The following is a 23,738-nucleotide window of genomic DNA, read 5'->3' on the forward strand; positions in this document are numbered from 1 at the left end:
GTTTTGTTTTTATTTTCGATGACCTGCCTCAAATATTTTTTGCTTTTAAGAAACTTGTTTCAGTTTAGCATTAGTTTTAGCTTAAAAATTGCTATTAAATGAAGATTAAGAAATACACAGTGAATACATAACAAAGGACTGTATAAATATAGAGATACACCTATAAAAGTAAGGCTGTTTATGCTCCAGTAATATTTACAGAGAATTATGTTATGAATGTTCTCTAAAATGTATGTCACATGCTTTGTATGAGTGTCTATCTGTTCAAGGAGAAGGCTGTTTACTTTGGCAGAATTAGGCATTTAAAACTTTGGATCAAATACTTTACAGCACCTTATGAAGATAGTTAATTCTCACAATCTGCTAGACATTAATGATTTAATAAATACTGTAGCTGTATCAGAGAACTTTTTCTCTCATCAAGTTTGAGAGATTGAGGGAGAGATCAGCCAGCAGCGTTCTGCTGAGACAAAGTTAAGGTTTGTTGACCATACATTCTTTGGTATGTTTGTGTTTTTTCAGTTTGTCATACAGTAGTTCTCATCCTGTTTGTTGATTTTTTTAAAGAAAGTCGTTTTCAAAATTCATCCCGACTCTTTCTCTTTTATTGAATTCCACAAATTGGACAGCCATATTATTAGTTACACACTTGCTGACAATTATGGCTTTACAAATTACAACACATTTTACCTTTGTGTCCATGCTCAAAAATATGGTCTGTCTAGGCAGTAGGGGACCATCATGCTCATTAGGCTGCAAAGCCATAGCCATATAGTGCATAGCCATTTAGAGAAAAACTAGGAGCATTCAACAGAAATGTTCTCACTCTGGACCAAGTTGGCAATAGGTAAATATTTTCAGATATATTACCCTGTGAGCTCTACTTGCTATTTTAATATAATTGTATGTTCTAATGTGAATTTTTTATGCATTACAACACACACTTGAAAATGAATTTAGGAAAAGTGTTTTTTAAACTATTTAGGTACAAACAATTCATTCATTCATTCATGACAGGCAGTTAAAAAATAGCCTGAGTAACTTAACCACACACATATTTAAATGCTGTATTTACACACAAGTAGATTATAAAAAAAATCATTGAAACTTATTTAAAATTGCTACAAATCATAACTTTATATTTGCATGTAAAAAACCTTGGCTCCTTAGTGACAAGCTGACAGAGATGGGAGTAGATTCATACGTGGTGGCATGGATTGTGGACTATCATACAGACAGACCTCAGTATGTGCGTCTCGGGAACTGCAGGTCTGACATTGTGGTCAGCAGCACAGGAGTGCCGCAGGGGATTGTGCTTTCTCCGGTCCTGTTCAGCCTATATACATCGGACTTACAATACAACTCAGAGTCATGCCACATGCAAAAGTTCACTGACGACACTGCTCTCGTGGGCTGCATCAGGAGTGGGCAGGAGGAGGAATATAGGAACCTAATCAAGGACTTTGTTAAATGATGCAACTCAAACCACCACCTACACCTGAACACCAGCAAAACCAAGGAGCTGGTGGTGGATTTTAAGAGGCCCAGACCCCTCATGGACCCTGTGATTATCAGAGGTGATTGTGTGCAGAGGGTACAGACCTATAAATACCTGGGAGTACAGCTGGATGATATATTGGACTGGATTGCCAATACTGATTCTCTGTGCAAGAGAGGACAGAGCCGACTATACTTCCTTAGAAGGCTGGTGTCTTTCAACATCTGCAATAAGATGCTGCAGATGTTCTATCAGACGGTTGTGGCAAGCGCCCTCTTTTACGCGGTGGTGTGCTGGAGAGGCAGCATAAAGAAGAGGGATGCCTCACGCCTGGACAAACTGGTGAGGAAGGCAGTATCTATGGTAGGCATGGAGCTGGACAGTTTGAAATCTGTGGCGGAGCGACAGGTGCTGAGCAGGCTCCTGTCAATCATGGAGAATCCACTGCATCCACTGAACAGTATCATCTCCAGACAGAGGAGCAGCTTCAGTGACAGACTGCTGTCACTGTCCTGCTCCACTGACAGACTGAGGAGATCGTTCCTCCCTCACACTATGCGACTCTTCAATTCCACCTGGGGGGGGTAAACGTTAACACTATAGAAGATTATTGTCTGTTATACCTGCCTTGCACTCTCCAAGTTGCATTTTTTTTTTTTAACTTGCACTGCGTTTTTATTGCTGTTTAATTAATATTGTTTTTATCAGTATGCTGCTTCTGGAGTATGTTAATTTTCCCTTGGGGATTAATAAAGTCTCTCTCTCTCTCTCTGTCTGTCTGTCTGTCTGTCTGTCTGTCTGTCTGTCTGTCTGTCTGTCTGTCTATCTATCTATCTATCTATCTATCTATCTATCTATCTATCTATCTATCTATCTATCTATCTATCTATCTATCTATCTATCTATCTATCTATCTATCTATCTATCTATCTATCTATGGTTTTTAATCCATTTACTTATTCATGATCAAATCTGTCTAATCCACCAGAACATAACCTGGCAGCAATCAGGTGCAAGACAGAAATAAAAAACACACACAAAACATTTGTTAACAAAAAAGACAAATGTAATACAAGAAACTGAGAGCAAAAAATTGCTAACAACAGCCAACAAGGATAAAATACGTTTAGTCTTACCATTAATTGAGCAGTGTTAAAGACTGAGTCGATCTGGATCACCATCTAGTGTGGCGGATGGCTGGAGGTCCTGGAGGGACTGGGAGAGGAGCAATACCTTCCCTGGGTCACAAGAGGGCAGCTGCCCTGATCTGCATGGGGACTGCCAGGTAGTGCCCGTATAGTTATGGAGCCCTGGAACGCAGCACTTCCACCACACCAGGAAGTGCTGCCAGAAGAAGAATCCAGGTATGCCCGGAGTGCTTCCGGGTGCAAGAGCAGCGCTTCTGCCACACCAGGAAGTGCTGTTGGGAGAAGATCAGGAAGCACCTGGAGCACTTCCGGGGGGAAGTATAAAAGAGGCCGCCTCGCTCCAGCAGGGTAGCCGGAGTCAGGTGGAAGTGGACGAGAGCTTGCCTGGGAGGAGTTAGAGGCAATAGAGAAGAAGAAAAGTCTAAAGGACTGAGTTGGTGGTTGGTACACATATCATTGGTGTTACTGTGAGTTGTACAAATAAAACGTGTGTGTTTTATGACATTCAAGTTCAAGTTCAAGTTCAAGTAGGCTTTATTGTCACTTCAACCATATACAGTTAGTACACAGTGAAACGAAACAACGTTCCTCCAGGACCAAGGTGCTACATGCAACATAAATTACAACATAAATTAACAGAAAAACTAAACTAGCTAACTAAGAAATGTGCAAACAAAAGCAACAAAGTGACAGTGTGACAAAAACACAAACGTAACATAATAATAAGGTGTTGTTGTGATGAGTTGAGGTAGTGGAGAAACAGTAAACATTCCTTAGTGTAGCAGCAAAAATTAGGAAGTAAAGAAGTTAGTGCAAAAAGTTGTCCAGTAATGGATATTGTGCAAAAAAAGCATTGACAGGTTGGTGTATACGATAGTTTGGTAGTGTAGGTCAGTGTGTTTGCGCTTGTGTTGATTAGTCAGTCCAATCTCAATGTTTTGAGGTAGTTGAGTTAAGCTAAGTGATAATGTTTGTGTGTGTGTGTGTGTGCATGCGTGTGTGTGTGTTTATCAGTCCAGTCCCTTTTTGTTGAGGAGACGGATGGCTTGTGGAAAAAAGCTGTTGCACAGTCTGGATGTGTGTGCCCGAATGCTTCGGTACCTTTTTCCAGATGGCAGGAGGGTAAAGTGTGTGTGAGAGGGATGTGTCCGATCAGCCACAATGCTGGTGGCTTTGCGGATGCAGCGTGTGGTGTAGATGTCTTCAATAGAGGGGAGAGAGACCCCGATGATCTTCTCTGCTGTCCTCACTATCCGCTGTAGGGTCTTACGGTCCGATATGGCACAATTCCCAAACCAGACAGTGATGCAGCCGCTCAGGATGCTCTCGATAGTTCCTCTATAGAAGGTGGTCAGGATCGGTGGTGGGAGCTGGGCCTTTCTCAGTCTTCTCAGAAAGAAGAGACGCTGTTGGGCTTTCTTGTGTAGGGAGCTGGTGTTGAGGGACCAGCTGAGGTCCTTCTCCAGGTGGACACCCAGGAATTTGGTGCTGTCGACGATCTCCACAGAGGAGCCGTTGATGCTCAGCGGAGAATGGTCGCCTCGTGTCCTCCTAAAGTCAACAATCATCTCCTTTGTCTTGTCAACATTCAGAGAGAGGTTGTTGTCTTTACACCAGTCCGTTAGCCCCTGCACTTCCTCTCTGTACGCTGACTCGTCGTTCTTGCTAATGAGACCCACCACGGTCGTGTCATCAGCGAACTTAATGATGTGATTTGAACTGTGTGTTGCTACACAGTCGTGAGTCAGCAGTGTGAACAGCAGGGGACTGAGCACACAGCCTTGTGGGGCACCTGTGCTCAGTGTGGTGGTGCTGGAGGTGCAGTTCCCGATCCGTACTGACTGAGGCCTTCCGGTCAGAAAGTCCAGGATCCAGTTGCAGAGGGAGGTGTTCAGGCCCAACAGGCTCAGCTTCCCGATCAGTTGTTGGGGGATGATCGTGTTGAATGCTGAGCTGAAATCTATGTACAGCATTCGAACGTATGTGTCCTTCTTGTCCAAGTGTGTGAGGGCAAGATGGAGTGCAGTGGAGATGGCGTCGTCCGTTGAGCGGTTAGGACGGTACGCAAATTGCAGTGGGTCCAGTGAGGGGGGCAGCAGGGTCTTGATGTGTCTCATGACGAGCCGCTCGAAGCACTTCATGATGGTGGGTGTAAGTGCAACAGGACGGTAGTCATTGAGACAGGACACAGAAGACTTCTTGGGCACGGGTACGATGGTGGTGGCCTTGAAGCACGTGGGAACGACGGCGCTGCTCAGAGAGATGTTGAAGATGTCGGTAAGAACATCTGCCAGCTGTTCTGCACATTCTCTGAGCACTCTGCCTGGGATGTTGTCTGGTCCAGCAGCTTTACGTGGGTTGACTCTGCGTAGAGTTTTCCTCACATCCGCTGTAGTGAGACACAGCACCTGGTCGTTCAGAGGAGGGGTGGTCTTCCTCGCCGCCACATCGTTCTGCCTGTCGAACCGAGCGTAGAAGTTGTTCAGCGCATCTGGGAGGGAGCCGTCACCGTCACAGGCAGGTGATGTCGTCCTGTAGTGTGTGATGGCTTGTAAACCCTGCCACATGCGCCGTGTGTCGCCGCTGTCTATGAAGTGATTGTGGATTCTCTGGGCGTGTGCGCGCTTCGCCTCTCTGATGGCCTGAGAGAGTTTGGCCCTTGCTCTTCTAAGGGCCACTTTGTCTCCCGCTTTGAAGGCAGAGTCTCGGGTCCTCAGAAGTGCACGCACTTCCGCAGTAATCCACGGTTTCTGGTTGGGTCGTGAGATGATGTTCTTGGAGACAGTGACGTCATCGGTGCACTTACTGATGTAGCTGGTCACTGATGAAGTGTACTCCTCCAAGTCAGTGAAGTCGCCGTAAGTTGCAGCCTCCCTAAACATGTTCCAGTCAGTGCTCTCGAAACAGTCCTGAAGAGCAGAGATGGCTCCTGCTGGCCAGGCTTTCACCTGCTTCAGAACCGGTTTTGAACGCCTGACAAGTGGTCTGTATGCCGGAATTAGCATAACAGAGATGTGGTCTGAGTAGCCGAGGTGGGGGCGGGGCTCAGCCCGATATGCGCCGGGGATGTTTGTGTAAACAAGATCCAGCGTGTTTTCCCCTCTCGTTGCAAAGTCCACATATTGATGGAATCTAGGAAGCACTGACTTGAGATTTGCATGGTTGAAATCTCCAGCAACAATAAACAGTCCATCCGGGTGTGTATTTTGCAGTTCACTGATCTTTGTATACAGTTCCCATAGCGCTTCCTTAGCATTAGCGCCAGGTGGAATGTACACTCCGATAATGAAAATGGTGGTGAATTCCCGTGGTAAATAAAAAGGTCTGCATCTAACAGTCACAAACTCCACCAGCGATGAGCAATAACTAGAAACTAGCACAGAGTTCTTGCACCATTTCGCGTTGATGTAAACACACAAGCCGCCACCGCGAGTCTTACCGCACAGAGCTGCATTTCTGTCGGCGCGAAACGAGGCTAGCCCATCTAGCTGAATAGCGGCGTCCGGTACTCTGTCGCTGAGCCATGTCTCCGTGAAAACAAAGACACAGCAGTCTCTAACCTCACGCTGTGTAGCCTGCTGGAGTCGGATGTAGTCCAGTTTATTGTCCAGGGAGCAGACGTTGGATAGGAGGATGGACGGGAGAGCCGGCCGGCTAGGGTTTGTTTTTAGCCTAGCACAGACTCCCGCCCGCTTTCCGCGCTTCCGCTTCCTCGCGCACCGCTTCCTTCTCCGGCCGCCGGCATCAGGCAACGCCGAGGCTTCGAGGCCTGGTTCGCGCAGCAAGCCGAGGTCGCGTAGCGTTTCCCGCAGCTCATCATGGATGTCGTTAACCGGTTTGTTTAGGTATGTCTGCTTGTGTGTGTCGGGTCCGAGCATTTTCCACACTAGATTCAGAAGTTACTGAACACTGTTGGATATCTGTAACTCTGGTATTGGTGCCATTGGGAAGTGTGCATTATATCTGACTGTCTTTACTTTTATTTGATGGGAGTCTGTCAGTTTGTTTTTTCTGTTACTTAGTTCTCTATTACTTTCTAGCACAAATGTGCTTAGCCTTCCTAGCAAAAGTGTTGTGCAGCTCACATGTAATATAAATAATGTGCCTAGTATTCTTTTGCTATAATGTACAAACATATGAAAAAACTACAAACTTTGTTCACCAAAAAGAATAAAGTTTATACGAAGCACATCCTTTACCTTGTTGCTTTATTTTTTCTTCCACTCGTTTTTTTGTTCCTTATGGCTCTGTCCAATCATAATATATCATGTTTTTTTTTATTTCAATGTATGTCATGTAGAAAACACCTTTAAATCACACTATATGTACAATATTTGTCAATGTTTTAAATTTTTTATTAAGTTTTTAAATTATGTATATATTTTATTTTTTCAGATATGGAAAGACTTTAAATCTGATAAAAGAGGACTCAGAACAAGATCTATGTCTGCTGATGAAACATAGTCAGAAATTTTTATTGCAACAGAAAGTTAAACTGTGTTCACCACTTTGTATCCTTTTAAAGTTTGAAATATGGTATTTCTTCCTAACTGAATTAGGAAAACAGATGAGGAAAATGAATGCCTTACCATAAAATATTCTGAAGTTTATTACATAGAGGACCATCCTCTTGCTTGCACATTTTGTGAGTGTTTTATTACGTTCATAATGCAAAGTGTTGTTTAAATTAGATTCATATAGTCATTGTTATTCACATACTAAAATACATTTCCACACTTTTATACAGTGCAAAAGATAATTAATAAAAATGACAGTTATAGTGAAAATAGGATGGTAGATTTGTATAACCAACATACCATCTGTCTATAATTTAAATAAATTAGTTTATTTAAAACTATATGTGCATATATGTATGCACATACTGTGTATGTGTATACTTGCTGTATATAATTATTATTATTAAATTATGCAATATACATATCTGACTCAGCTGATGAAACCTAAACATCCAAAACAGTGAATTTCTTTCTTTCCATACATCCCTCTCCTCACCTGCTTATTCCAGTACAGGGCTGCAGGGTGCCAGACTCTGTCCTGACAGTATAAGGTGTGGCATGAGACAGGAACCCATTTCCTAGAACCTAAATTATGAAATTATACTTACTTATGAATCAAGCAATTCCCAAAGAACTGAATATACAGCAATAATTGTATTAATTCGAGTATAAATACACATGATTAAAAGCATACTTATTGTATCAATATGGATACTTTATGTTTGTGTTAACCCTCTGCAACTAGAACAATGCCAGTGAGCTCCTTATTCGAGAAAATGTGTAGCTTGTCACTCTCAAAGTACCACCAAAGCAGTTCCTTCCTCTCCTCCTGTCTTTTATGTTCAGAGAAAATGATTTTGGTGAAACAACTAAAGGATATGGAAAAACATGTATGTTATTTAATTTGCGAGCATTCTGAAAGAGATGAATGGTGCAGATGATGGCATAACTGACAATATGATAAAAAAAGAGTAAATAAAAATAAAGAAGAAAAAAATTACTTAAATCCTGATATCTCACATTATGCTGACCTGTTCCTTCCCTCCAGTTAGACTTTCACCCCAACCTCCTTTCTCAACTCTGGTCACAAATTGTGGTCTGCCCTAAGGCAGTTTTAAACACCTAATAGTTCATTTTTACTTAGGACCCAGAAACACTTCTGAGGTTATGTGCTAGCTTATTTTGCCTGTAGATACTCCAAGCATAAACTGCCTCATGGTTTCTCTTTGACCCCGAGCCTTTAAAATCCCTTGAAGGTGTGGGTTTCCAAGGTAATTTTTCAGCTTCCTGTCTTAAAGAGCTAATGGTCACACTCCTTCCAGCCCTGCTATGTATTAGCAAGAAAGTCTTGTGTGCTCTTTCCAGATCACTGTAGTCAAATTTTCAAATTTACATTAGCATTGCCATAGTGAAACTAAAATAAACAAGAATTATAAAATTACAACTGTGACACCCAAGCCTTTTGTTTCCTTAAAGGGTTGGCTCTCCTGGCCAGCCTCAGAGCTAATCATTCTCTTGAAGAAACAGCACCATTTCATGTATCCACTGTTATCTTGTTTGGTTCAGCAACAGTTCACTTCAAAAATAAATGATAGTATGTCGTGATATATGCTGAGAAAATACTTGTCCGCGCTCTTCCTTCTGTTGCAGACCTGTATGCCTGTAGTTTCACTAATCATGTCAAAAGGATTACCATGGGCATCTCACCCAGGTCATCACTTGTTCCAAAAACTCCCCTCTGGTAAATGCTTTAGGTCAATTAAAACTAAAACTAATAGTCACCTCAACAGTTGCCATAACTCTTGAATACCAGTAAATTCACCTGTCTTCCTCGCTTAGTAATGTTCTCATATATTTTATGAAGGTGTGTATATGCACACTATATATACATATATATATATACATGTATATATACAGTACTATACATTCACATCATCATTTGCACATCTCTGTTATAATTGCACTATTTTGAAACTGTTTATATGGTAAATCATGTTATTTAACTTATTTTATTTCTGTACATCAAGTACTGGCAAATAAAAAGTGATTCTGATATATACTGTATGTATTTGGGACCATATGCATTGTAGTCTCTGAATGGCAGAGTACAAGTTATTTGCCAGGTTTCCTTGGATTCACTTGGAATGAGAAGCGCATGGTGCCAGCTAGTGGCTATGTGCTTCCATCTTTGGCCAAAGAGGCCCTTTAAACCATTTCTGTCCGTTCCTTGCCTCTCATTGTTAAAGGGACAATCAGTCTCTTTAAGATCCACGTTGAACCTTTTATACTTTCATCCAGGCCACAACCATTTCTTCTTTATACTGGTACTGTTGCATTTTGCTGTTCCACACAGCCAGGGCATATACAAGCCATGCACATTCACACTAGTGTCAGAAGGACAAATCTCTGCTAATGGTGTAGCTATCTCTTTCACAACCCTGGAGGCCTTCTGTGGGACACGTTTGCTGTATATAGTGTACAAACCAATGTATGTTGACCTTTCTATGTATAATACTGAACAAGTAATATTTACAAACCATTATTATTTCCTGAGTGATTTCAATATCGCTACACTTAAAAAATGGTAGTTGGAGTTCAAATATTTTTTAATGAATAGTGGTGATCTTTAACAGCTTTTCTAAAATAGTATATTAGAACAAATGGCTTCTGTGAAGTGTTGAAAATCACATAAATGATGTTGCTGACCTTTAGATGCCAATATAGATAAAAAATAGTTTACTGCAGTCCTCATCCTATCCATTGATGTCTTAAGAGAATAATAAAAAAAAGATTAAGATGACAAGATGTGAAATTTTAGAGCTGATATTCCTTGACAGTGTTATACAGGTTATCTGCAGGAAAGTTACCCTGGCCATGACTGGTTTGTGTCTTCAGTTTTTCTTATAATGGCTGGAGACAAAGTAAGAGCACTGAAATTTCTGCTGCGACTATCTGAACTTCTTGTTTCTGCATTTCTTTGGCTGCCAAGACTACATGCTTCTGTAAGTGGTAATAACCTGCATTAAACAAAATTATTTGTTTCTTCTATGCTGTGAAAATAAAAAGATGCATATTTCCCATAATTTCCAAACCTAATTTTAAGCTATTTGGTGTAGGTACATGCTGTAAGTGAGAGACAAGTTCATTGTTTAAAATATACACATTAGAATAAACAAGTGCAAGGGTTGCCTGTCAGGGATGGTAGTGGAAAAAAGAAATGGTGGTACTTCATATTGTTTTGGCTGATGATTATTGAAACTATTCCGGGGTTTGTGTTAGGAGTTGGATTGCCCCCCTTGGATGTCCAAAGGCATGCTGAGTCAGAAAGTTATAAAGCATGATGATATGTAGAAATTATTCTGGATGGACAGTTTAGCCCCTCTTCAAGTTCAAATAGCGCTGTGATATATAATGGGACTATAGGGGAAGATGGGGGGATCCCGCTTGGAACTGGAAGAGTTTGATGAAATTATAGATTGTTTTTCTTAATGCTGGTTGGTTGTGGGGCAGAGTGCTGGTATGCATGCAATAAGTGCCAGAAATCATAAGAGCAGAATGGGAAAGTGCTGGTATTGTGTGTCAGTGAGTACCGAGCCACTTCAAGCACTGATCCCAGTGTATCTAAACAAATCTTTCTTTAAAAGAACTGTTTTAAAAAAGTTTATTTTTAAATTGAAAGAAGTAAAGATGAAACATATAGTTACTTCACAACTGAAAAGAAAAAGGACGCTCGACTTTGCTTCATTTTCACTTTTGTTCTTGGGTATCAAATGTTGATACTTTGGAAGGACCAATATAGCACTGAATACACATAAGCATAGCTTGCACTGAACAGCAAATTCTGCACTTCTTTTTCTTTATATGTTCTACTGTGTTCACCAACATCTTGAGAATTTTATTTTCTGAAGGTAGGTCAGCTAATTTAATTTTGTCTTCCTTAATAATAATAATCATTTTATTTATATAATGCCTTTCCCATGTTCAAGGCACTTTTAGAACAAAATGTTTAATATATGAAAGTGTGGAGGCATTACTATGTAGTATAAGTACTGATAAAGGAACTCAAAACTGAATTAATGTTCCCATAACAGTGTATCACGTGGTATGTGATAGTGCTGTAGGAACAAGATCATACAATTAGATTTGCAGACAATGAATAGACGTCAGCTATGAACAGAATACATTCTTCCTCGATATGAGTGTGGCATTTTCTAGCTAATCTTAAAACTGTACATTGCATTTTACTGACATAGACATAAGATCTACTTCTTATTAGAGAAGTTTTCAACCAGTCACCTCCATTGTCACCATGTTTTGCCTGTATCCTCCACTTAAGCCTTACTGGACTAGAAAAAGATAAGCAGTCTGACAAGTCAGAGGAGACCATTACTCTATTAAGTTTGTATGGCTAGCTAATAGCTAAGTTGGCATTATTTCTCATCCAGATACTGTTTAAAAGTTGTCAAAGTTTCTGCTTCAACTACATGACTCCATAGTTTGTTTCAGATTCCCAAAATTCTTAGTGTACAGAAGTACTTCCTGCCTTCAGTGTTAAATGCACTTCCCGTTAATTTCCACTGTTGTCTTTGAGCACTTGAGTCACTATTTAGTAGAAGGAATCCTTCTGGATGCACTTTATCAATGTTTTTGAGAATTTTAAAGACCTGAATTAGGTTCCCACACGTTATTTGCTTGGTTTAACTCACAGAGCCTGTCAGAGTAGGACATGCCCTTCAGACCTAGAATGTACCTGTTTGTTCCACTCTGTACATCTTTAACTTCTGCTTTGTCTAACTTGTAGCACGGAGATCAGAACTGAATGCAATACTCCAGATGGTCTCACATGTACATTGTATAGTCTATAGATAACATTCCTTGATTTATATTCAAGAATTTTCAATGTGTCAATATAAACTCCTAAATCCTTTTTTAGGGAGACCCGTCTGTAAGACAGTGTTTCCATGTTGTATTCATAATTAATATTTCACTAACTTGGAGCACTGTGCTATTTTCTACATAAAGCTTGTTTCTCCAAGTTTTTGCTCAGTTATGAAGATTGTGTAGTCATTTTGAATTATTTTTACTTCCTCCTCAGATAGCTGCTATTTCTTCAATATTACCGTCACTTGCCAATTTCACAAGTTTACTAACTATACTGGTATCTATGTCATTAATAAAAATTACAAAAAGAAGGGTGCAATAATATACTCCTGTGGAGGATGACCTAACCCATGGAGCTTTGACATCTTAGGTGTATTCTTTTGTTTTTGGCTAATTAACCAACTTGAAATTCGGTTTTGTAGATTATATCTTATGATGATAGCTTCCAGTTTCAAAATTACCATTCAGCTGCCTCAAGGTTACCATATCCTCATCCATTAATAGCTATTTTTGAGATGGAAACCTGATGGAACCCCATGAAAAACAGTTTTATTTTGCACAATGAGAAGAATCATAATACTCCTTCAATAAAACAATTCTATAATGATATATTGTACTAGTTAAAACTGGAGAACGTTAAATATACATTAAGATAAAAAATACACAAATTTGTTAGTATATGCCATCCACTCTAATTCTATTCTCATTTAACATTAGCAGGCATGCAATTCTGTAAGACATTTAAATGTTAACCTGAACTATACTGCCATTTCTAAACTCTCCTTTGTTATTTTCTCCTGTTTAGAAGGGAAATGTGGCTTAAATATGACTTTTAGATGCTGCACTTAATTTATAACTATTTCTTCTATTTGGGTTAATTATAATGTGTGGCTTTTATTGATATTTAAATTCAATAATGGCTAAAATGTCTTAAAATTAAAAAACAAAAAAATACAGAATCAGTTAGAGGAAAATCTTCTAAGCCTTGTCCTATTCGCTAAGCATTGCATATGACAGTTTGATCTGAGTATAATCATAACATATAGTCAAACTGTTATAGGTTGTGGCAAAATTGTATAAAAATCAGTTTTAAAACTGTTTATCCTTATAAACTGATGAGTGGCTTTCTAAACTTCAGCTAATTTATTCTTGTTGATAAGTATATGTCCTCATGATTATTTCTGAGAGCATGTCAAGGATCCATTTTAGACACTACAGTATTTTGTTTTTAATTTATATTGTTAATATTATATAAATATGTAAACATGGAGATATTTACAGTTTATGCTGATAACAAAGTTTCTAATACCTTTACATAACCTCCTTTGGTAAACAGCAATTATGTGTAAATATTATAAATCCAATTCAGTGAACTAAATTTAATGTACATGTTTATGGGGCTGCATGGCAAAATTATGATTATGTTGTCACCATCACCATAACCTTGCTGTTAAGCTTGCTGGTTAAATAGAGAGCTACCCTTTTAAGTACTTTCAGTAATAATTAATTGTGTACTCATCCAGATCTGATGATTTGTCCGTTATTTAGGTTTTATATATATAATATATATAGTGACCACCAGGGAGTACACCAGCTCCTCAACACCCAATACAACAGGCACAGTCACAAGTATAGCAACACACAGGTGTATTTAAACAGGGAAACGCTTCCCAAATTGTTCCCCTCAGCAGAACAGTTTAAAAGCGCAAATCACCATACAGCACTTTGTCTTCTGTCTGTCTGTCTTTCTGCCTCTCCTCCAACCCCACCTCCGGCAAACTACGTCCACCTCTTTCCGACTCTGGCTTCTCACATGGTGGCAAGAGGCTCCCTTTATTCTGCACTTGTGAGTGCTCCAGGTGTCTCATTAACAAAGTCTGGAATCACTCCCAGGTGTGGTGAAAGCCCAAAGTAGAGCTCAGCAGCTTCCACAGCTCCCCCTGGCAACATCCATGGAACCCAACAGGGCTAAGCCAACAAATACAAATTCCCATTAGGCTCTGGGGGAATCCAAGGCGCTGTTGTAACCCAAGGGGGCTGCCAAGTAGCAGTTCAGGGGAGATGGATCTCTCCCCCTGTCCTTCCTTTAAGATGCCAGCCGTCCCTTACAATATATATATATATATATATATATATATATATATATATATATATATATATATATATATATATATATATACAATATATATATCATATATCAACAGCTTTGTGCCGCGGTGCTTCGCATACTTAAGCCAAACAGCCCTATTGATTTGTTTGCTAGAGATTGTTTTCTCTATCTATGTGACATTCTGTGCTCCTGACACGCACTCCTTTGAAGAGGAAGATATGTTTGCATTCTTTTAATTGTGAGACAGAACTGTCATCTCTGTCTTGTCATGGAGCACAGTTTAAACTTTTGAAAAAGAGACAAATGTTTGTTTGCAGTGTTTGAATAACGTTCCTGTCTCTCTACAACCTCCTGTGTTTCTGCGCAAATCTGTGACCCAAGCATGACAATATAAAAATAACCATATAAACATATGGTTTCTACTTCGCGGATTTTCTTATTTCGCGGGTGGCTCTGGAACGCAATCCCCGCAATGGAGGAGGGATTACTGTATATATCTATATCTCTATATACATCTATATACTGTATATATATATCTATATCTATCTATATATATATATCTATATCTATCCATCCATCCATTTTCCAACCCGCTGAATCTGAACACAGGGTCACGGGGGTCTGCTGGAGCCAATCCCTGCCAACACAGGGCACAAGGCAGGGAACCAATCCTGAGCAGGTATATATGTATCTATATCTATCTATATCTAAATCCCCGCGAAGTACTGCTTTTAAATTTTTATTAAGAAGAAAACCTTTTTAAATTGAGGGAAAATATACCAATAACAATTTGTTAAGGATCTGTTTTTTTGTGAAGCAGCCTTAACACAGCTTTTCCGCTGTTTTATAAACGAACGCCATATAAGGTCTTCCTTTTTCCTTGCTTCGCCAAGGAAGGAGCCTTTTTATTAAATCCAAGGGTTCTTCACTTTTTTTTTTTTTTCTTTTTTTACGATTGTTATAGTTCTGTTTGTATACCACGTTGTCAGTTCAGCACTCCGGTTGTAATATGACCAAGCTGTGCAAGCTTACTGTTAAGAATGCAACGTATAGTTGTACAGGAGAAAAGCAATCTTGCCTCAAATCAATCACAACCTTTTGTAGGTCTATGAACTTAATTTAAACTTTAGGTTTACACGGTGCTTTCTTTCCGAAGTACTTGCACTCATGAATATGTCTGTATGCGTCAGTCGCTCAAATCCCCGTGCTTTGCACCGGCGAAGTACTGCTTTTAAATTTTTATTAAGAAGAAAAGAAAACCTTTTTAAATTGAGGGAAAATATACCAATAACAATTTGTTAAGGATCTGGTTTTTTGTGAAGCTGACTTCACACATCCTCTCCGCTGTTTTATAAACGAACGCCATATAAGGTCTTCCTTTTTCGTTGCTTCGCCAACGGAAGCAGCCTTTTTATTTAAGCCACGGGTTGTCCGCTGTTTTTTGTTCGTTTATTACGATTGTTATAGTTCTGTTTGTATACCACGTTGTCAGTTCAGCACTCCGGTTGTAATATGACCAAGCCGTGCAAGCACACTCTTGAGAATGCAACGTATAGTTGTACAGGAGAAAAGCAATCTTGCCTGAAATCAATGGCAACCTTTTGTAGGTCCATCCATCCATCCATTTTCCAACCCGCTGAATCCGAACACAGGGTCACGGGGGTCTGCTGGAGCCAATCCCAGCCAACACAGGGCACAAGGCAGGGTGCCAACCCACCGCAGGACACACACAAACACACCCACACACCAAGCACACACTAGGGCCAATTTAGAATCACCAATCCACCTAACCAGCATGTCTTTGGACCGTGGGAGGAAACCAGAGCGCCCGGAGGAAACCCACGCAGACACGGGGAGAACATGCAAACTCCACGCAGGGTGGACCCGGGAAGCGAACCCGGGTCTCCTAACTGCGAGGCAGCAGCGCTACCACTGCGCCACCATGCCGCCCCTTTTGTAGGTCTATGAACTTAATTTAAACTTTAGGTTTACACGGTGCTTTCTTTCCGAAGTACCTGCACTCATGAATATGTCTGTATACGTCAGTCGCTCAAATCCCCGCGCTTCGCACCGGCGACGTACTGCTTTTAAATTTTTATTAAGAAGAAAAGAAAACCTTTTTAAATTGAGGGAAAATATACCAATAACAATTTGTTAAGGATCTGTTTTTTTGTGAAGCTGCCTTCACACGAGTGATCACTTCGAGCTGACTTGCTGGCTAACCATAAGCGTTACCTGGTAGGTAACCACCCATACAATCAGATTGTGAATCAGACTACGAATGCCATGAATGTAATTACCCCGATCTACATGCTGTCAAATAAACGAACCACATGCCGTGGCGCAATTTTAGGGGCTTCGCCTCTAGTGCTGACGTCCGAGGTTCGATTCCCATAAGGGAGTGAAGTGAGTGGGTGGTTACCTAACAGGTAACGCTTATGGTTGGCCAGCAAGTCAGCTAACATCAGCCACGGTGCCTTCAGTTGTGAGAAGCAGATCATAGAATGGTTGAAAATAGTTTACTGTCAAATAATGCAAAGAGTACGCGACACGTGTTTCCCCCTTATTCTTGGCTAATCAGGCGTACACACTCACTGCACTCGCTTACGGTAATCGAACCTCGGACGTCAGCGCTAGAGGGGCTTCACAGCGGTGAAGTATTGCTTTTAAATTTTAATTAAGAAGAAAAGAAAACCTTTTTAAATTGAGGGAAAATATACCAATAACAATTTGTTAAGGATCTGTTTTTTTGTGAAGCTTCCTTTACACAGCTTGTCCGCTGTTTTATAAACGAACGCCATATAAGGCCGTCCTTTCTCCTTCACAGTCAGTTCATGTGATTAGGTGGGAGGCGTGATGACGCGATACGCAACCCCCACAACCCCGCCTCCCACGGCCAGCGAGCTGCAGTCCATTACTGTATATGGACAAAAAAGAGGTTCCAGTTATGACCGTTACACTTTGAATTTCGAAATGAAACCTGCCTAACTTTTGTAAGTAAGCTGTAAGGAATGAGCCTGCCAAATTTCAGCCTTCCACCTACACGGGAAGTTGGAGAATTAGTGATGAGTGAGTGAGTGAGTCAGTCAGTCAGTCAGTGAGGGCTTTGCCTTTTATTAGTATATATATATATATATACTGTATATATATATATATATATATATATATATATATATATATATATATATATATATATATATATATATATACTGTATATATATATATATATATATATATGATGTTAACATATTAAAACATATATTAACATCAACTACTGAACACGAGAAATCTTCTTCTTTTGGCTGTTCCCATTAGGGGTTGCCACAGTGGATCATCTTCCATATCTTTCTGTCCTCTGCATCTTGTTCTGTTACACCCATCACCTTCATGTTCTCTTTCACTACATCCATAAACCTTCTCTTAGGCTTTCCTCTTTTCCTGGAAGCTCTATCCATAGCACCCTTCTCCCAATATACCCAGCATCTCTCCTCTGCACATGTCCAAACAAACGCAATCTCGCCTCTCTGACTTTGTCTTCCAACCGTCCAACTTGAGCTGACCCTCTAACTCATTTCAAATCCTGTCCATCCTCGTCATACACAGTGCAAATATTAGCATCTTTAACTCTGACACTTCCAGTTCTGTCTCCTGCTTTCTGGTCAGTGCCACCATCTCCAACCCATATAACATAGCTGTCTCACTACCGTCCTGTAGACCTTCCCTTTCACTCTTGCTGATATCCGTCTGTCACAAATTACTCCTGACACTCTTCTTCACCCATTCCACCCTGCTTGCACTCTCTTTTTTTCCTCTCTTCCACAATCCCCATTACTTTATACTGTTGATGCAAAGTATTTAAACTCCTCCACCTTCGCCAACTCTACTCTTTGCATCCTCACCATTCCACTGACCTCCCTCTCATTTACACACATGTATTCTGTCTTGTTCCTACTGACCTTCATTCCTCTCCTCTCTAGAGCATATGTCCACCTCTCCAGGGTCTATTCAACCTGCTCCCTACTATCGCTACAGATCACAATGTCATCAGCAAACATCATAGTCCATGGGGACTCCTGTCTAATCTCGTCTGTCAGCCTGTTCATCACCATTGCAAATAAGAAAGACTCCGAGCCGATCCCTGATGTAATCCCACCTCCACCTTGAATGCATCCATCACGCCTACTACAGACCTCACCACTGTCACACTTCCCTCGTACATATCCTGTACAACTCTTACGTACTTCTCTGCCACTCCCGACTTCTTCATACAATACCACAGCTCCTCTCGAGGCACCCTGTCATGTGCTTTCTCCAGGTCCACAAAGACGCAATGCAATTCCTTCTGGCCTTCTCTATACTTCTCCATCAACATCCTCAGAGCAAACAGTGCATCTGTGGTGCTCTTTCTTGGCATGAAACCATACTGCTGCTCACTAATCATCACCTGACTTCTTAACCTAGCTTCCACTACTTTTTCCCATAACTTCATGCTGTGGCTCGTCAATTGTATCCCCCTGTTGTTACTACAGTCCTGCACATCCCCCTTATTATTTAATATCGGTACCAGCACACTTCTTCTCTACTCCTCAGGCATCCTCTCACTTTGCAAGATTCCATTAAACAATCTGGTTAAAAACTCCACTACCATCTCTCCTAAACACCTCCATGCTTCCACAGGTATGTCATCTAGACCAACGTTCCATTTTTCATTCTCTTCATAGGTGTCCTTACTTCCTTCTAGCTAATCCGTCGCACTTCCTGATTCACTATCTCCACATCATCTAACCTCTTCTCTCTCTCGTTCTCTCAAAGTACTCTTTCCATCTGCTCAACACACTCTCCTCGCTTGTGAGTACATCCATCCATCCATTATCCAACCTGCTGAGTACATTTCCATCTTTATCCATTATCACCCTAACTTGCTACACATCTTTCCCAGCTCGGTCCCTCTGTCTAGCCAATCAGTACAGGTCCTTTTCTCCTTAGTGTCCAACCTCTCATACAATTCATCATACGCCTTTTCTTCAGCCTTCACCACCTCTCTCTTCACCTTGCGCCTTATCTCCTTGTACTCTTGTCTACTTTCTGCATCTCTCTGACTATCCCACTTCTTCTTTGCCATCCTCTTCCTCTGTATACACCCTGCACTTCCCCATTCCACCACCAGGTTTCCTTTTCCTCCTTCCTCTGTCCAGATGTCACACCAAGCACCCTTCTTGCTGTCACCCTTACTACATCTGCTGTAGTTTCCGAACTATCTGGTAACTCTTCACTACCACCCAGTGCCTGTCTCATCTTCTCCCTAAACTCAACCTTGTAGTCTTCCTTTTTCAACTTCCACCATTTGATCCTTGGCTCTGCCCTCACTCTGTTTCTCTTCTTGATCTCAACGTCATCCTACAGACCACCATCCTATGCTGCTTAACTACACTTTCCCCTGCCACCACTTTGCAGTCTTTTCTGCATAGGATGTAATCTACCTGTGTGCATCTTCTTCCACTCTTGTACATAACCCTATGTTCCTCCCTCTTCTTAAAATATGTGCAGTGGTGTGAAAAACTATTTGCCCCCTTCCTGATTTCTTATTCTTTTGCATGTTTGTCACACAAAATGTTTCTGATCATCAAACACATTTAACCATTAGTCAAATATAACACAAGTAAACACAAAATGCAGTTTTTAAATGATGGTTTTTATTATTTAGGGAGAAAAAAAATCCAAACCTACATGGCCCTGTGTGAAAAAGTAATTGCCCCCTTGTTAAAAAATAACCTAACTGTGGTGTATCACACCTGAGTTCAATTTCCGTAGCCACCCCCAGGCCTGATTACTGCCACACCTGTTTCAGTCAAGAAATCACTTAAATAGGAGCTGCCTGACACAGAAGTAGACCAAAAGCACCTCAAAAGCTAGACATCATGCTAAGATCCAAAGAAATTCAGGAACAAATGAGAACAGAAGTAATTGAGATCTATCAGTCTGGTAAAGGTTATAAAGCCATTTCTAAAGCTTTGGGACTCCAGCGAACCACAGTGAGAGCCATTATCCACAAATGGCAAAAACATGGAACAGTGGTGAACCTTCCCAGGAGTGGCCGGCCGACCAAAATTACCCCAAGAGCGCAGAGACGACTCATCCGAGAGGTCACAAAAGACCCCAGGACAACGTCTAAAGAACTGCAGGCCTCACTTGCCTCAATTAAGGTCAGTGTTCACGACTCCACCATAAGAAAGAGACTGGGCAAAAACGGCCTGCATGGCAGATTTCCAAGACGCAAACCACTGTTAAGCAAAAAGAACATTAGGGCTCGTCTCAATTTTGCTAAGAAACATCTCAATGATTGCCAAGACTTTTGGGAAAATACCTTGTGGACTGATGAGACAAAAGTTGAACTTTTTGGAAGGCAAATGTCCCGTTACATCTGGCGTAAAAGGAACACAGCATTTCAGAAAAAGAACATCATACCAACAGTAAAATATGGTGGTGGTAGTGTGATGGTCTGGGGTTGTTTTGCTGCTTCAGGACCTGGAAGGCTTGCTGTGATAGATGGAACCATGAATTCTACTGTCTACCAAAAAATCCTGAAGGAGAATGTCCGGCCATCTGTTCGTCAACTCAAGCTGAAGCGATCTTGGGTGCTGCAACAGGACAATGACCCAAAACACACCAGCAAATCCACCTCTGAATGGCTGAAGAAAAACAAAATGAAGACTTTGGAGTGGCCTAGTCAAAGTCCTGACCTGAATCCAATTGAGATGCTATGGCATGACCTTAAAAAGGCGGTTCATGCTAGAAAACCCTCAAATAAAGCTGAATTACAACAATTTTGCAAAGATGAGTGGGCCAAAATTCCTCCAGAGTGCTGTAAAAGACTCATTGCAAGTTATCGCAAACGCTTGATTGCAGTTATTGCTGCTAAGGGTGGCCCAACCAGTTATTAGGTTCAGGGGGGCAATTACTTTTTCACACAGGGCCATGTAGGTTTGGATTTTTTTTTCTCCCTAAATAATAAAAACCACCATTTACAAACTGCATTTTGTGTTTACTTGTGTTATATTTGACTAATGGTTAAATGTGTTTGATGATCAGAAACATTTTGTGTGACAAACATGCAAAAGAATAAGAAATCAGGAAGGGGGCAAATAGTTTTTCACACCACTGTATTCACCACAGCCATGTCCATCCTTTTGGCAAAATCCACTATCATCTGACCTTCTTCATTCCTCTCCTTGACACCATACCTACCCATCACCTCCTCGTCCATTCCAATCACCACTTTCTGTCCCTTGGGTACACTGTTCATCACTTCATCCAACTCACTCCAAAGATCATCTTTCTCCTCCATCGCAAAACCAACTTGCAGGGCATATGCACTAACAACATTCATCATCGCACCTCCAATTTCCAGCTTCATAATAATTACTCTGCCTGACACTCTTTTCACCCCCAAAACACTCTTGACATACCGTTCCTTCAGAATAACCCCTACTCCATTTCTCCTCCTATCCACACCATGATAGAACAATTTGAATCAACCTCCGATCCACCTGGCCTTACTCCCCTTCCATTTAGTCTCTTGCACGCACAATATATTAACCTTCCTTCTCTTCATTATATCTGCTAACTCTCTCCCCTTACCAGTCATACTGCCAACATTCAAAGTTCCTACCCTCAGTTCCACTCTCTTTATCTTCCTCCTCTCCTCCTACCTCCAGACACGTATCCCCCTTCTTCTTCTTCTTTTTCTTCTTCTTCAGCCAACAGTAGCCCAATTTCCGCCAGCATCCTGTTGGCTAACAGTACTGGTGGCGGTCGTTGTTAACCCGGGGCTCGACCGATCCGGTATGGAAATTTGTATTGTTGTCCACATATTGATTTGGCAAAATTTTACACCGGATGCCCTTCCTGACATAACCCCTCCCCATTTATCCAGGTTTGGGACTGGCACGAAGAAACACACTGGTTTGTACATCCCCTGTGGCTGGGTTTAAATGAATATTCATAAATTTCCACTTTTTTTCCCAATGGGCAAAATGGTAATGATGACCACTAATCAATAATAGTGAGATGTGCAAGTTCATGAACCTTTTAAATTGCATCATAAAAGAAATCAATCAATAAGTTGCTTATAAGAGCCACAGAAATAAAAATTTCCGGGCTGCACAGGTACACAAATTAGCAAAGGTATGCTGAGAACATTGCAGGGTTAAAAGACCTGCCTAAGCAACCCAAACACAGGCTAACTACACTAGGAACGAAGAAAATTTCACATGCTCCAAAAGTGCTTATTTTTCTAGATAAGAAACTATGAAAATATCGTGGAAAACTGGAAGAATCTGGTAATAGCCAGCTAAGCTCCATTTTCTGTTCACATTTTAAAAATATGTTCAATTATTGAGGTGAGTGTACTGCTTATTTATTTTCTGCACAACAGAGCCATCTGCTAGTGGATGGAGGAGGCGGTGCCCCACCTTCTCTTCCTGCAACGATGCAGCAGATCACATTATTGTTCACTTCAGAGACAGCAGACAGATAGCTAGAGGAAGCTGCCTGAATACATGAGGAGGTCAATTAAAACAATTTAAATGGAATCAGGAAATTAGTTGAAACAACAGCCAGCAGCCACTGTGGCCATCCACAAACAAATTTACCAATCCCTAGCAAACCTTGAAAACTTTAATTGTTTCATTGTAAATTTATAATGCTGTTCATTTGTTATGCATGACATATCCTGTATATTGGAAAAAGTAGTGAATTTGCTTTTCAGCTGATTTATTTTGTCTTATTTTTATTAATATTGTGCCTTTTTAAAAATTTGCTTTATATATGGTGCATATATTTTTATTGTAGTTTATAGACTATAATTTAAACAGGTTTTTAGTATTTTTGTTACAGGACTGTTTGTGTAGAAACTACAGGTTCATTCAAATAATAAAGTATTGTTAACTTAAAATTGTTTCAAAATATAAGGTTTTTAAAAGGAATAGATTTTTTGTGGTACACTCATTTATGTTTTCCTTTTTACAAAGCTCATTATAATCACCAATCAACAGACTTCCCTGCATTGAACTTGCCCTGGTTACAAAATTGAGCTAAAGTCAAATTTTATCTAGTATAATTTTCTTTTTTTCTCACTATGTATTTAGAATATAGACTCCTTTTAATACACTACTATCAAACCAGTGCTCGCTTAGGATTCTTGTTACAAAATAATTTAATAGCCTTGCTAACACTGATGAGGCTTAGCTCATTAGTCAGAAATTCAGACCATTTCTTTTTTTGTGTTTCCTTCTCGACAATCATCAGATTTTTTATAACATTTTTTAATCAAAGCTGTATAGTTCTGAGAGTCACTTAAATATTAAGTTCATGAACTGAACTATTCCAATAACACAGTCTTTCATTCAGATTTGGTAAACTCCTTTTGAGAACACTAATGATAGTTGGTCTTTCTACTAATAACATTCCTTGCATTATTTCACTAAGAGTCAGTGTATTGCAATTTGCTCTGCTGATGTCAGTGATGGTACAGAAGCTGTTGCCAGTTATCCTCAAGGAAACTGCAATGTTACAGTGAAGGTTTT

General features: G+C 40.5%; 1 protein-coding gene across 1 annotated transcript in view; it reads left to right on the forward strand.

Moving 5' to 3' along the window:
* tbc1d32 (TBC1 domain family, member 32) overlaps positions 1 to 23,738 on the forward strand; it is a 229,058-nt gene that overhangs the window by 184,529 nt on the left and 20,791 nt on the right. Inside the window, exons 30-31 of the mRNA XM_028797791.2 lie at positions 7,042 to 7,157; positions 10,011 to 10,165. Of these exons, the coding sequence (XP_028653624.1) occupies positions 7,042 to 7,157; positions 10,011 to 10,165 (271 nt within the window). The remainder of the gene's footprint in view (positions 1 to 7,041; positions 7,158 to 10,010; positions 10,166 to 23,738) is intronic.

Source organism: Erpetoichthys calabaricus, chromosome 3 (assembly GCF_900747795.2).
Source record: "Erpetoichthys calabaricus chromosome 3, fErpCal1.3, whole genome shotgun sequence".
NCBI classification, from domain to species: Eukaryota; Metazoa; Chordata; class Cladistia; order Polypteriformes; family Polypteridae; genus Erpetoichthys; species Erpetoichthys calabaricus.